Source organism: Phyllostomus discolor, chromosome 10 (genome assembly GCF_004126475.2).
Source record: "Phyllostomus discolor isolate MPI-MPIP mPhyDis1 chromosome 10, mPhyDis1.pri.v3, whole genome shotgun sequence".
In the NCBI taxonomy this organism is placed as follows: Eukaryota; Metazoa; Chordata; class Mammalia; order Chiroptera; family Phyllostomidae; genus Phyllostomus; species Phyllostomus discolor.
The window spans coordinates 51,712,071-51,725,754 of NC_040912.2; the positions used below are offsets into that span (position 1 = coordinate 51,712,071).

Sequence of the window (13,684 nt, forward strand, 5' to 3'; positions counted from 1 at the left end):
AATATTTAATATATGGGTTGATAGTTACTCCATGTCAGGACCCTGATTTTCTGGAAAGAAGAGTGAAATTCACACTTGTTTGTTTTTAAAATTATTATTTTAGCCCTATCCAGTATAGCTCAGTGGACTGAGCATGCCCTGTGAACCAAAGGGTCACTGGTTCAATTCCCAGTCTGGGAATATACCTGGGTTGCAGGCCAGGTCCCCAGTGGGGTGTGCACAAGAGGCAACCACACATTGATGTTTCTCTCCCTGTCTTTCTCCTTCTCTTTCCTTCCCTGTCTCTAAAAATAAATAAATAAAATCTTTAAAAAATAAAATAAAATAATAAGATAAAATAAAATAATTACTTTATTTTTATTTTTGGGGGGATTTCATATCTACCCCCTCATAATCCCTCCCCAGCCACCCCCTACTCTGAGTGCTTTTTAAATTGTAGAGAATCTGACTTTTTAAAAAATATCTCTGAGATAACTGACCCTTTTCTTCCAGGCTACTATCTCATCAGGCTCAACATCTTCATCTACTAAGCCCTCAACATGCTCTGGCTAGCTCTGTCAACACACTCATCCTCACTCCCTACTGGCCCCATATACACTCAGTCCTAAATCATCCCACTTTTGCCACTGCCATCTTCTCAGAATGATAAGAGTCATTTTAAAAGACTTCCCTTGCCCTGTCACCCCTCCCCACAACTGTTATGATTCCGCATACCCATCATTGTCAAGATCCTTGAAATAACAGACAATACCCACTGTTTCTGCTTCCTCATCACCCATCCAGTCTCCAAGGCCTATAATCAGGCTCTGACCCCACCACTGACTGGAACTTCTCTGGAAGTTCACCAAAGGCAATGCACCTTTTGTCTTCATCTACTTGACCTTTCTATTGTAAATGACACTCCTGGAACTCCCTCATTGTTTAAGTTCTCTCTGTTCTTGGATTTTTGAGATACTGCTCCTCCAAGTCCCTTCCAAGTCTCCTTCTACATTTCTAATTATTTCATATTCTCAGGCTTTTACCACATACCCCTCTTCTTCTACACATTCCTTAAATATTGGTGTTCCCAAAGGTTCTGCTTTGGCCTTCACCTTGTCAAAACAGAAACTATCTCACCACCTACACATCATCAACTCTCATGACATCAACCACCACACATATAATAATGACCCCTACCAAACCTCTTTTTGAGCTCCCAACCTAGTTACCTCAATAAATATTTCCTTTTGGACCTCCTAATGTCTCTTCAAACTCAACATATATCTGCTGGAACTCAGTAATTTACTAAAACTTCTTTTTTCTCACATATTGTCAATCTCTCTGAGGGAGCCTGCTTGAACTTCCCAATCAACACTAGTTATCCCATCCCGTGTTACTTTCTGTTAAATTATCTTATTTTATAGTCTACCTTGAACTTTTTTGTTTATTATTTTATTATTTCTTTTCTTGGTCACTGCCTTTTCCTATAGCTCCAAATACAAAAGCTTCAAATACAAAGATCTTCAGTACAGAATCTTCAGTGCCTAAAATAGTGGTTGGCACATAATGAGTGGTCAATCTGTATCTACTGAATGAATTACAAATGAATCTGACCACTGCCTCTCTTGTGCTTTATCACCACAAACTCTCCTCCTGGATACTTTCACTGTGACCTCCAGCTACTATATTAAAAACTAAACATAGTTCCATGAACCCACAATATCTGCTTCAATCTCCATGCCTTTATTCATGTTCTACCTCAGTCTAGAATACCCTTTAAAACTAAATTTGATATTAATCATTTAAAGAGATTTAGCTCAAGTCTTTTCTTTGGAACCCTTCCTTATTTGTGATACCTCTTTATCATCTCTTACAAAATTGTAATCCCCTTTAGAACATAAAAACATACCCTAGCATTTCCTTTTAAAATTGAACCTACACCTCCACTAGGTAGTACTTCATTCCTCTTCTCCCTATTTTTGAAACACATGACAATAATGGAAGACTGGAGAAACAAAAAGTGATTCATAAAATTTACAATCTTAGGCAAGGTGTTAATCAATATAATCTTTAGCTTCCTTATCTGTAAAATGGGGATGGATATCTGTAATTGTGATGACTAGAGACTATATACCATATGTAAAGCACACAAAATGATACCTGGCAAATAGAAAGTTTTCAATAATGATCTCTCTCTTTCACACAAAACACACACAATTTATATCATTATGGGGATTGAATAATTTGGGTTTAGTAAAGGAACACACTATATAAAAGGAAAGGCCTGAGCTGGGTTTTAATCAAAGTATAGAACCTAATTAACATAAAGAGAAAGAGCCTTGAGTGCCATATGAGAAGTTAGACTGGATTTAAAAGCACTGAAGCATTTATATTGTATATGACCAGATAAGGGGAAAGTTGCTCTCCAAATTTGTCCCTTAAATATTCCCTTTGTTTTTAAGTCCCTACAAAGCCTTCCACATTCAAGATAGTTTGACAATGACTTTATTTTGATAAGCATATACTATTTTGGGAGGGCATATAAGCCACAGAATACATCGTAAATGCTCATTTTGATACTATAAAGAGCACTAAAAAATTTTTTTGTAGCCCTGGCTGGCATAGCTCAGTGGATTGAGTGCGGGCTGTGAACCAAAGTGTTGCAGGTTCAATTCCCAGTCAGGGTACCTGCCTGGGTTGCAGGCCATGACCCCTAGCAATCACACATTGATGTTTCTCTCTCTCTCTCTCTCTCTCCCTCCCTTCCCTCTCTAAAAATAATAAATAAACCTTAAAAAAAGAAACAATTTTATTACATATCCAATATGTATAAGGCAAATAACATGTATTTATCTTTGACAATTTTGGCAATTTTTCCAGGAGCGTTGTCTCATAATTGGAAGTGCTAAATATTGTGGTACCCAAGTCTTTTCAAGGTCCAGTTTAAAAAGCCATGGAGTGTGTAATTATGTGTGACATCCCAAAAGTTCTTTTATAGAAGAAATGACAATGACTGCCTTTATTGTATGCAAATGACAACTTTTTTTAAGATGGAATACCTGTTGAGGAACATGGGGCACTCCAAAGAGATATTAGCTGACTTGATGAGTGTCAAGATACAGATAAAGACTTTGGATACAAGTATTCTCAAAATGTAAGAACGCAAACAATATATTTCTTAAAAAACACAATTTCGCATAATTTGTAACTTTGATTAGTAATAAATGACTATAAAAATTAAAATTATAAATAGATATTTATCTCATCTATATACTTATATATTCAGGCTGTTCAAAATGCTCATTGGGGGAGATGTGAGGTCTTTCTTGGACACATGTGGTCTGTCCAAAAGGTATCCAGCCATGTAATATAAAAAATAGAGATATTTGTTGAAGAAGATACAAGAAACATTGTACTTAGGACAATAATGTCTCAGTCCCCTTCAAAGTTGACACCTTGGGACCTCACATAGTTCTCCCAGTCATCATCAGCTGCCCTGTCTTATTTTCCTAAATCTCACTGATGGTCTGAAATCTCTTCCCTTTCAAAGGTGATTTTTGGTTTGAGAAAACCCAGAAGTCTCAGAGTGCCAAATCTGGGCTGTAGAGAGGCTGAGTCACCTGGGTGACTTGATGTTTCACCAAAAAACTCTGCACAAGATGTGATGCATGAGCAGGTGTGTAGTTGTGATGAAGCTCCCAATCACCACCCATAGCTATATCCTTCTGAATCATCAAAATTGTTTCCATGGAAAAATGTTCAAGCTTAATGCAAAATTTGATGCAGAAACATTGCTCTACCCTCTCAGTCATTTTGAATGTGACAGCCACAGAACAGTGCTCACTCAACAGTGTCTACTGCCCCTACTAACTAGTACAGTGAAGTCAGCATTGTTCATTCACGGGCATACCAGTCCACTCTTCTTGGCTTCCAGGTAACAACAATGCTGCACAAACCATTCTTGTTATATTAATAATGGCTGGACTGTATCTGGACAGACCTTGTATATAGTAAGTTCCTAAGCAGACTACAGATATGTCACAATGGAGCTTCTGAATAAAGAGGTGTATAGGATGCAGAGACCAAGACAGAAACATGAGGGCAAGACTACTTTTATGATCTACAAAGGATGATAAGGGTTAGGGATGGTGTCAATGAGAATATAAATGGGGACATCAATCCAGAAAATTATACAGATAAAGGACAGATTGTTTCCTTTGACAGTTCTTAAGTTCCATAGTTAAGGACTACAAAATCTTGAGGCTGGAAGCCCAAGAATGATGGTACCAAAAAGAGAAAAGCAGATGCTGAAAGAATGAGTAAATTCATGGCAATGAGTTAATTTCACACATGTTAAACTGTGGGTTATAGCTGGACATTGCATTAGACATGTCCTACAGTCTAAAATTTTTTATAGATTTTTTAGTAGTTCAAAAATAAACTCTGAGTGCCTATTGTTGCCAAAAAATCAAAAGCACTAGGAATGAACACAGAAAAGGAGATATTTCTGTCTAGACCCTCAATATTATTATAATTTTGGAGGATAAATAGAAGTTCTTGAATTTCAATATAGGATGATGTTAGGAGCAACAATCTGGTTGGAAGTTGGGTTAGAAGATTTGACTTTAGACAATGTTGCACAGTAAGCATTATTTTGTTGATTTAGGGTTATAGCACGGGGGGTGCTAATGGAAATTGAGAGACATGCCCCATTCCATCCAATAACTTCTTCGTTCTAACATTAAGAAAATTGCACTTAATGTCATGAGAAATGTAGAATACCTGTAAATAAGAAGTACTTCATTAATACCATGAGAAATGGAAAATGTACCAATGCCTTGATAAATTGCCATAAAAAATGCTGAGCACCTGTAAATAAGAATATCTAGTATCTAAACTAGGGATGGAGTTCACATTAACAGGTCAAGAGCTGAAAGTAGTGGCTTGGCATCAAAGCCAGAAGACTAGATAAGCTCTTGGAATAGAGGAAGTTCTGCCAAGAAAACTGAAAGGGTATCCTTGTAAATTTCAAGGTTAAAGGAAATCTCCTAACACCTCTGATTGAGATTTGGGTCTTCACTTGATAACTACTATATCAAGGTTAAAACTCTGCCATTCAATATGGCTGCCACTAGCTACATGAGGTTATTAAAATCTAAATAAATCAAAACAACCTCAAGGATACCTGGATGATAGTGGTGCAGCTGCCTGCATTTCCCAGAGGACAGTATTTTGGATGGGAAGGAACTACAGGCACAGCTTAGGATCAGGCTGGCCTGGAGGAAGACGGCAGGGTTATCATTCCTTGGGTGTTCTACAGGAGACAAGCTCCAAGGAAGAAGCCTGTCATTTTTCCAAAATCATGTAGCTTTTTGATATTACACTGTTTTAGTTTGTAAACTAACCCTATACAAATAGGATAATTAAAAATTAACAGGGGGAATGATAGAACTCAGGTATGAAAAAGTTTAGCCTTAATTAATAGGCTTAAGTACTAATGCATGTAGAATCCTGTTATTCCAAAGGTATATAGTTTTTTAATCAAGACTCCTTTTTTATCAGCAAAAAATAATAAATAAATAAATAAATAAATAAATAAAAAATAAATTTAATTTAAAATTCAGCTATATTCCAAGTGTTCAACAGCCAGCCACATGTGGCAAGTAGCTTTCATACTGGAAAGCATAGATTATAGAACACTTTCACTGGACAGCACTAAACTCTCACAGGCAACAAAGACAAGATAAGGGATATTCACTATTCTTAAACTTCTAAAAGAGACAGGTACCACCTGTACGAAAACATCTTTACCTTGACCATAATGATGGTAACTCTTCTTGCAAGTCAACATTAAACTCTTCAAACACTTTCTGTGCTTTCTGAAATTCCTCTTCTGCCTACAAATGACACATAACATGTTAACACTTAAAAAAGCACATAAACACAAGCCATTTCTATACACAACCAAATCATGTAATATAAAAAAAGGAACAGCTTTATGGCATCCTAGAAATATTTTGGGTAGGAGAAAAAATTAGTCTGCTTAATACCTACATTTTTTCAATAAATATGAAATATTTATTCTTATTAAAACAAGAAAACTGAATTGATTACATGGTTGTTCTTACACTATCTGGCAGATTCATTCATTCTACAAAAATGTGATAACTGCCTGTCATACACTGCTCTGCTCTGGATACTGAACATGGATGCCTCCCCATATGGAAATTCCTAGTCTAGTGGAAAGTCTAAATAATTACATTGCAAGATAGGGCTTATAAAGTGTTATGGAGTATGCTGCTGGGGAAGATGGTGCAGAGAACAGAAATGTTCCACAGAGAAGGTGATATTTTTTCAGTGCCTTTTGAAGAGTTAGTAAATGTTTGCTAAAGAAGGGAATGGGATAAGGCATTGCTATATATAAAGGTGGGGTTCCTTGGGTTGGAATTTTACTGTACTAACCTTGTGAACTTGTCATATTGATTTTTACTTCAGATACCTTTTTCACAAAATGAAAAAAGCAATGCCCACGTGACAGGCATTATGAGTAAAAGGAAAGGTGACATAGATGAAGTGTTAAACATGGTGTCTGGTCTCTATTAAGCCTCACATGAATAACAGCTATTATTGTGGCAGCTCAGGAACTTATATGTAAGTCATGAAGGCTATAGTTTAGGATGTGTGCATAGAAGAAGGAGAGGAGAAAAAAAAAGACATGGAAGTTGATAAGAATGGATGAGTGAGTCACAACCAAATAGAGAAAGTTGCATATACTATGCTAACGAACCTAGAATTTTTCTGCAGGCAGTTGGAGCCATCAAAAGACTCAAGCAGTAGAGAATCATATCTAAATATGTGATGTAGAAAGACTAGGCAGCTGTGTGTAGGCAGACAGGAGGAAGCAAGACCGGAAGAAAAGGGAGTAGCTTATGAGGAGTCATCAATTAATTGGCATCTGTAAATGACTAACTTATACTGTTAAAGTTACTGAAATGGGTTTTCTAAAAAAAAGAATGTTAGGCAAACCTAGCATATGTTTGTACTCTCAGACAATCACAAGTTATGTCTGAGATTTTCAAACTTGGTTTCCTATATGAATCTGCATTTTAACATCAAGTATGCACCACAACCACAGTAAGTAGTACAGGAATACTTCTTACTTTCCCCAGTACAGTATTGTTGGGGGGCAAAGTTTATGCTTATCAAAATATACAAGTCAGTGTCACCATGTGAACTCTACAAGAATATCAAAAACCTTATTTTTAATGAAAAATTATGGAAAGCAGCTCATAAGCACCACATTTCAGTTTAAATTCTGTCCTGATTCCAATGTCCTTTAGAAAGAAAATATTTCCTTTTAACAACAAAATTGCTACAGGTCACAGAATATAGAGTGGTTTCAACAGTGGGATCAATCCTTGCCTTGGAGATTCGACTCTCATCCTTCCTCTTGGAGCTCTGTAAAGCTTCCAGATGGTGGCGGGCACTGTCATAGTCAACCAGCTTCCTGCTGCGTTTTGCGATGCGATTCTGCCAATGAAAAACACATGCATTAAGAAAGAAACATAGTTATAGGTTTTTTGTTTGTTTTGTTTTGTTTAAAAATTTTATTATTTATTTTTAGGTAGAGGGTAAGGGAGGGAGAAAGAGAGGGAGAGAAGTATCAATTTGTAAGAGAAACATCAATCAATTGCCTCCCACATGCGCCCCATCCTGTGACCAGGCCCACAACCCAGGCATGTGCCCTGACCAGAAATCAAACCAGCAACATTTCACTTTATGGTCTGATGCCCAACCAACTGAGCTTGTCATGTCATTTTTTTTTAACTGCTAAAATGCTTTCCTGTGCAGAGTAGCTGAGAATCTTGACTGGAGATCAAGGTGAACTGGAACTTCAGTAGATAAATGATTCCTGAAAATCAGACTACAGCCTTCAATCCTTTTTGTGAAAACTATTAGGTAAATGTCTTCCCTTCCAATAAAAAAAAAAACTAGACCAATCATAAGGAGCTGAAAGCAGAATTTGTAGTGAAAGATCAGAAAAATTCTAGTACTGGTTGAGGGAAGCAGGTAAACCTATATATTCCATTAGCCTCTATTTTACCTCTTTTTTAACTGTTGTACTTTTAAAATAGTGGAAGGTCTTTTACATCCTGGGTTAGGTTTATTGCTAGGAATTTTATTCTTTTTGAAGCAATTGTCAATGGGATTGTATTCTTTAAAACATTTATTTATTAGAGAGAGGGGAAGGGAAGGAGAAAGAGAGGGAGAAAAACATCAATGTGTGGCTGTCTTTTATGTGCCCCCAACTGGGGACCTGGCCTGTAACTCAGGCATGTGCCCTGACTGGGAATCAAACAGGCAACCCTTTGGTTTGAAAGTCTGTGCTCAATTTACTGAGCTACACCAGCCAGGGTGGGACTGTATTCTTAATATCCTTTTCTGTTAGTTTGTTATTGGCATATAAAAATGCAACTGATTTCTGGATATTAATTTTGTATCCTGCTACTTTGCTGATTTCATTTATGAGTTTTAGAAGTTTCTTGGTGGAATCTTTGGGGTTCTGTATGTGCAATATAATGTCATCTGCAAATAAGACAGTTTTACTTCTTTCTTTCCAATTTGGATGCCTTTTATTTCTTCTTCTTGTCTGATTGCTGTGGCTACGACTTCCAGTACTATGTTGAATGAGAAAGGTAAAAGAGGACATCCCTGTGTTGTTCCTGGTCTTAAGGGGAACCCAGGGACACTACTTCTGGGATTATATATGAAGGAACCCAAAACACTAAATTGAAAAAATATAGGCACCCCTATATTCACTGCAGTGTTATTTACAATCACAAGGGTATGGAAGCAGCCCAAATGTCCATCAATAGATGAGTAGATACAATAACTATGGGATATTTACACAATGGAATACTACTTGGCCATAAAAAAGAAGACAATTTTACCCTCTGTGACAATATGGATAAACCTGGCAAATATTATGCTAAGTGAAATAAGCCGGTCAGAGAAAGACAAATACCATGTGATTTCATCCATGTGGAATCTAATGAACAAACTGAACTAACAAGCAAAACAGAGACAGACAAATAGATGGATAGCAGTGTTGGGAATAAGGAAATTAAGAACTAAATTTCCTCTAATAGACAAGAACCACATTGTAGCTAAAAGGAAATGATAAGGGAGACACAGGGCAGTTAAGCAAACATCCTGTGTCTAGCAGACGCTCTCCCCTGAGTAGGCTAGATAAGTAGTGCTTTGTAGTTTTTAATGAGAAAATAGAAAACTAGCTAGTTAGAGCCAGGAGATTACTAGGTTAATGAACAAACAGCCTGCCTTCCCACCTTATGCAAAAATGCTTGGTTTGAAATTCCCGCACGCGGTCTCTGTAAGCGAATTGCTAACTGCCACATCTGCTTCTGTATAACGCTTGCTAGCCCGCCCCTATATAAGAAAGAAGTTGTACACGCTCGCGGTGGCTCTCGTTTGCAGCTCCTTGTGGGCACTGTGTCGCTGGACACTTTGAGAGTTCGCCCCTGCGCAGGTTAAACTTGGCCAATAAAATAACATCTTTGAACCCCTGAAAGTCTCCGATATTGGTTCTCGCGTGTGCTGGATGCTACATATGGAGGCCCCAGCGAGATATCTCCCTTATTGGTGGAGTTTTGGTTCGGAGACCCGACGGGCAGCTCAAGCTGAGTAAGTATTCGCTGAGGATCCTCTTTTGGTTTCTGGTTTCTGGGCTCCGGAGCAAATAATCCTGAGGTAGTAGGTGGGACGCTGCCGATAATCTACCCAGGAGCTTTCAGAGGCGGGACGCCGCCCCTGGAATTTGGTTTTGGAAATTAAGTAGTGACTGGTCACATTAGATTCCCTTCCCTTTTGTGCTGCACCGCGCTGCGATTGAAATATTTGAGTGTGTGAGTGAACAAGCTCGTGAATGACTGTGTTTGTAGCCCCACGGGGAAACCTAAGGGGCATGAGAGGGCCCTAACCTGCGGATCCTGTGTCAGATCATACGGCATAACGGCTGGCAGTCTAACCTGGACTCTGATCGGGCAGCCTTAGCCAAGATCGACATCACCTCGCGAGAGGGCAGGCCAGGCGGGCGAGCGATTGTATTTTGTGTCTTGTTTTGTCTACACGTTATGTCACAAGTTAATTGCTGAATTTTATGCCTAAACTTGTGAATGATCCTTGTTGTGTCCGAACTCTGTTTGGTTTTGCCTTTGTTGGGTGGTCTGTCTTTGTGATTGTCGCTTTAATCCTAGAGCCCCCATACCAGGTCCAGATGGGACAACAAGAATCGGTGCCAGGATCACCCCTTGACTGTTTGCTAAAGAACTTCTCAGATTTCCAGAGGAGGGCGAGGGGTTATGGTGGGCCCTCACCAGATCCAGAGTTCCTCCGCACCCTTAGCCAGCTCGAGTGGCCCACTTTTGATGTCGGATGACCCTCAGAGGGGACCTTTGACTTGCCCACCCTCTTTGCTGTTCTACCACCCTCTGTGGCTGTTCGAGCCACAGTATACAGGGTTCCCCATCCAGATCAGTTCCTCTATATAGATGTCTGGGTCCACATTGCCACCTAGCGGCCCCGCTACATCAAGAAGTGTCAGGGTAGAAATCAGAGAGGGAGGTGGGCGGGGTGCCTAGCATCAGCGGGGAATAAGGCGAAAGGGAGGGGAACTGAGACCCCAGTCACTGCATTAGGCGGGCCCCTGGGAAGGTGAAGGCTGTACCCTGTCTTACCAGGGCTGCTGGAGGACCATTTAGATCCTGTGAATGCACCCCCGCCTTATCCCCGCAAGGAGGAGCCTGATTCTTCCTTGCTGGAGACAGGTGGAGTTTCCAACCCGTCACATATATGAGGGGGAACTCACGATGGAATGGGCGTGGGAGGCACCGCCATCTTGCCTCTTCTGGGAGGCGCCCCCAGCACCAGAAGCCCCGCCTCGGGCACCCCCCATGGTTAATCTGTGTTCCCTTTTCCACTAGTGATTTGTATAATTGGAAGCATCAGAATCCCCCGTTTTCTGAGAAACCCCAGGGATTGATTTCCCTCCTAGAAACCATTTTAGGACTCACCAGCCAATTTGGGATGATTGTCAGCAGATTTTGCAGACTCTCTTTACATCAGAGGAAAGAGACCGTATTATAAGAGAGGCGGCAAAATCTATACTTGGAAAGGAGGGATTGTTACAGGGTGCAGCCAGGAGGGGGGACCCCAAACAGGCATTTGAAATGGGGTCCGGAACTCAAGGTGTCCAGGAGATTTTAAGGTGTCTTCACCCCTTCCCCCACAGGTGTGAGTTGGGGGAAGGGGCACACAGAACAAGAACATGCAGGGCAGCTTTGCAGCTAATCCATGGCATGGTCATTTAGATATGCTAAATAGCTATGGCCATGCTTAAGGCCAGGGGGATGGAAAGGGACCTCCCCCCCAAGATGGGACCTGGGAGGCAGGTCCCCTGAGTTACAGTGCCTGCGTGGGAGCTGGGAGAAGACTGGCTCCAGGACATGGGGTGACACCTGCCCAGACCCATGATGGCGACCAGAAAAGGTGGAGAAGACAGCAAATTGAGGGCAAGTGTAGCTGAGTGTAGGAGGAGTCGGAAATGGGGCTGCAGATGAAGATTGGCTGCAGGGATTTAAACCCAGACACGGCAGCCCTGAGAGAGGGAACCACACGGCCTTGACAGAGTGGAGACTCCTGCAGCCCTGAGAGGAAGAACCAGAGGACTACCTGAGCCATGGACTTCTATTTCCTTTCCTGAGATACGGTACTCTGGACTAAGCAAAGGGGGAAGGAAGGAAGGACTGTGTGTTTGTGGGTGTTTTTAGGGACTTTAGGATTTTTGATAAAGACATTAGGTCACTACTTTAAGTTAGTATAGCATTAAATAAACATTTTCTTTCCTTTTCATGAATCTCTGGCATTGAAAGACGTCTTTCCTAGGGCGGCGGACATAACGGACCCGGGGCCTTCTTTCAATAATAGTATATCATCCCAGGCCCCCCTTGTTTGTTCTGTAAGTTTTTGGCATCTCTGCCAGGATGATAATTGTCTGTGGCAGACCGACCCCCTCAGGTGTGAGAGAGTGAGACTTTGGAGTTTTCCCAGTCTCGAGAATTTCTCTGCACTCCTCCTGAGGGCATCGGCCGCCTATCACACCTGGAAAGGTGGAAAGGAAATGAAACGGGGAGGGAGCAGAAATGGGAAAGTGTTTTGGTTGAAAACTGGTTTCTGAATACCATTTTGGAATAATGGGGCTGTGGATAATAGTTTGGTTAGTATCCTGCTCCCAGGTTGCCCTTGTCTGCTCACTTACAGTTTCGGGGAGCCCAGGTGGCAGTAAGGAAACCTATACTCAGGTTTGGGGAAGAAGCAAACCCCTCAGCTCTGTAAGCCGAGCCTGCACACATGGTGGGGATCAGACAGCAAACCATGTGGGTGTGGCGCCATTTTGGGGAAAATGGAGGATGAGCCATGTGAGTGCCCCACCATGGAGGGTGGGTTGTGCATGGGTGCCGCCATCCTGGACCTGGACAAGGTGGTGGGCTAAGGGATCTCTCCAGATTATGGACTGTATGCTGCTGCTGTGTTGCCATTGCATCAGTCAGGTTCTCTGTGTGACTGGTTCTGATACGAATGGCTCTGGTTCTGAAGGTCATGAACTGAGGTCCAAAGGTGACCATCTGATTTATAGAATGTTTGCAAGATCTAAGCTTCAGAAAGCTGCAGGATGTCCCTGCGAATCTAGGGACTTTTAGTAGAAGGTACCTGTAATGTTAGGGACTTTTAGCTGCCACATGCTGAGTTTGAGTACTGAGTTTAAGTATAGTCCTTCCCAGTGTGGGAAAGGAACCAGGATTAAAAGAGATTGATGGTTAAATCTGGATGTGTAAAAATTATGTGTAAAGGATGTGAAAGTTTTAAACCTGGAGTAAAGGAAACCTTAATTGTTTTCTGGTTTTGTAGGAAACAAGCAAGATTTCTAACATTGGTGTTGTTTCTGATCAGAAGCCTTCTGTACTTTAAGATCTAGGAAAGGTTACCTGTAACCAGTTGGGGAGAATGCTTTTGCCACTCGGGACCCAGACAGGGTCATTTGGGGCTGATAAGTGCTTCAGCCATGGGCAAAGCAGCATGTCTCTGCCAAAAGACCGGGCCTGAAGAAGCATGTCTCTGTGCAAGAGAATGCCCCTACCTGTGTACTGTTCTGGAAACTCTGTGTTTTGGATTTCACTCTGTATCTGCCCTAAAAAGGAAACTGAGAATTCCAGGGAAAGTTGAAACTTCACACTCTGTAGGAAAGTTTTAGAAAGGAATTATGTGGTGTTAGTTAATAAAAGAAGGTATAAGGCATAAAAATGCAATCTTGGTGGATATCAAAAGCTGTATAAAATAGAGGGTTTGTGAATGTTGCAGAAAGTCTATGGAAGTAAAGGTTTTAAGAAGCCTGGTGGATATCAGAAGGGAAAAGATTTTCCTTCAGGGTTTGTATTTTTCTCCCTACCTGATCCCTCCAGAATTTGGCATTCTGAAGAAGTGAGTGATAATATAAGGTTTCTTTGCATAAAACCAATAAGACCAGTCATTAATAGTGGTTTTGTTAACAATGACTTTGACTGGAATGTCATTCATGAAGGAGGCATGTATGGGTTGTGGTCATCACCAGAAAGCCCTGAGGAACTGGGAT

The 13,684-nt window shown here is 40.8% G+C and overlaps 1 protein-coding gene across 1 annotated transcript in view; it reads right to left on the reverse strand.

Annotated features, from left to right (window-relative positions):
• The window catches only part of AMPH (amphiphysin), a 286,397-nt gene that overhangs the window by 79,817 nt on the left and 192,896 nt on the right, over positions 1-13,684 (reverse strand). Inside the window, 2 exon segments of the mRNA XM_036010809.1 lie at positions 5,791-5,876; positions 7,402-7,509. Coding sequence (XP_035866702.1) covers positions 5,791-5,876; positions 7,402-7,509 — 194 coding nt within the window.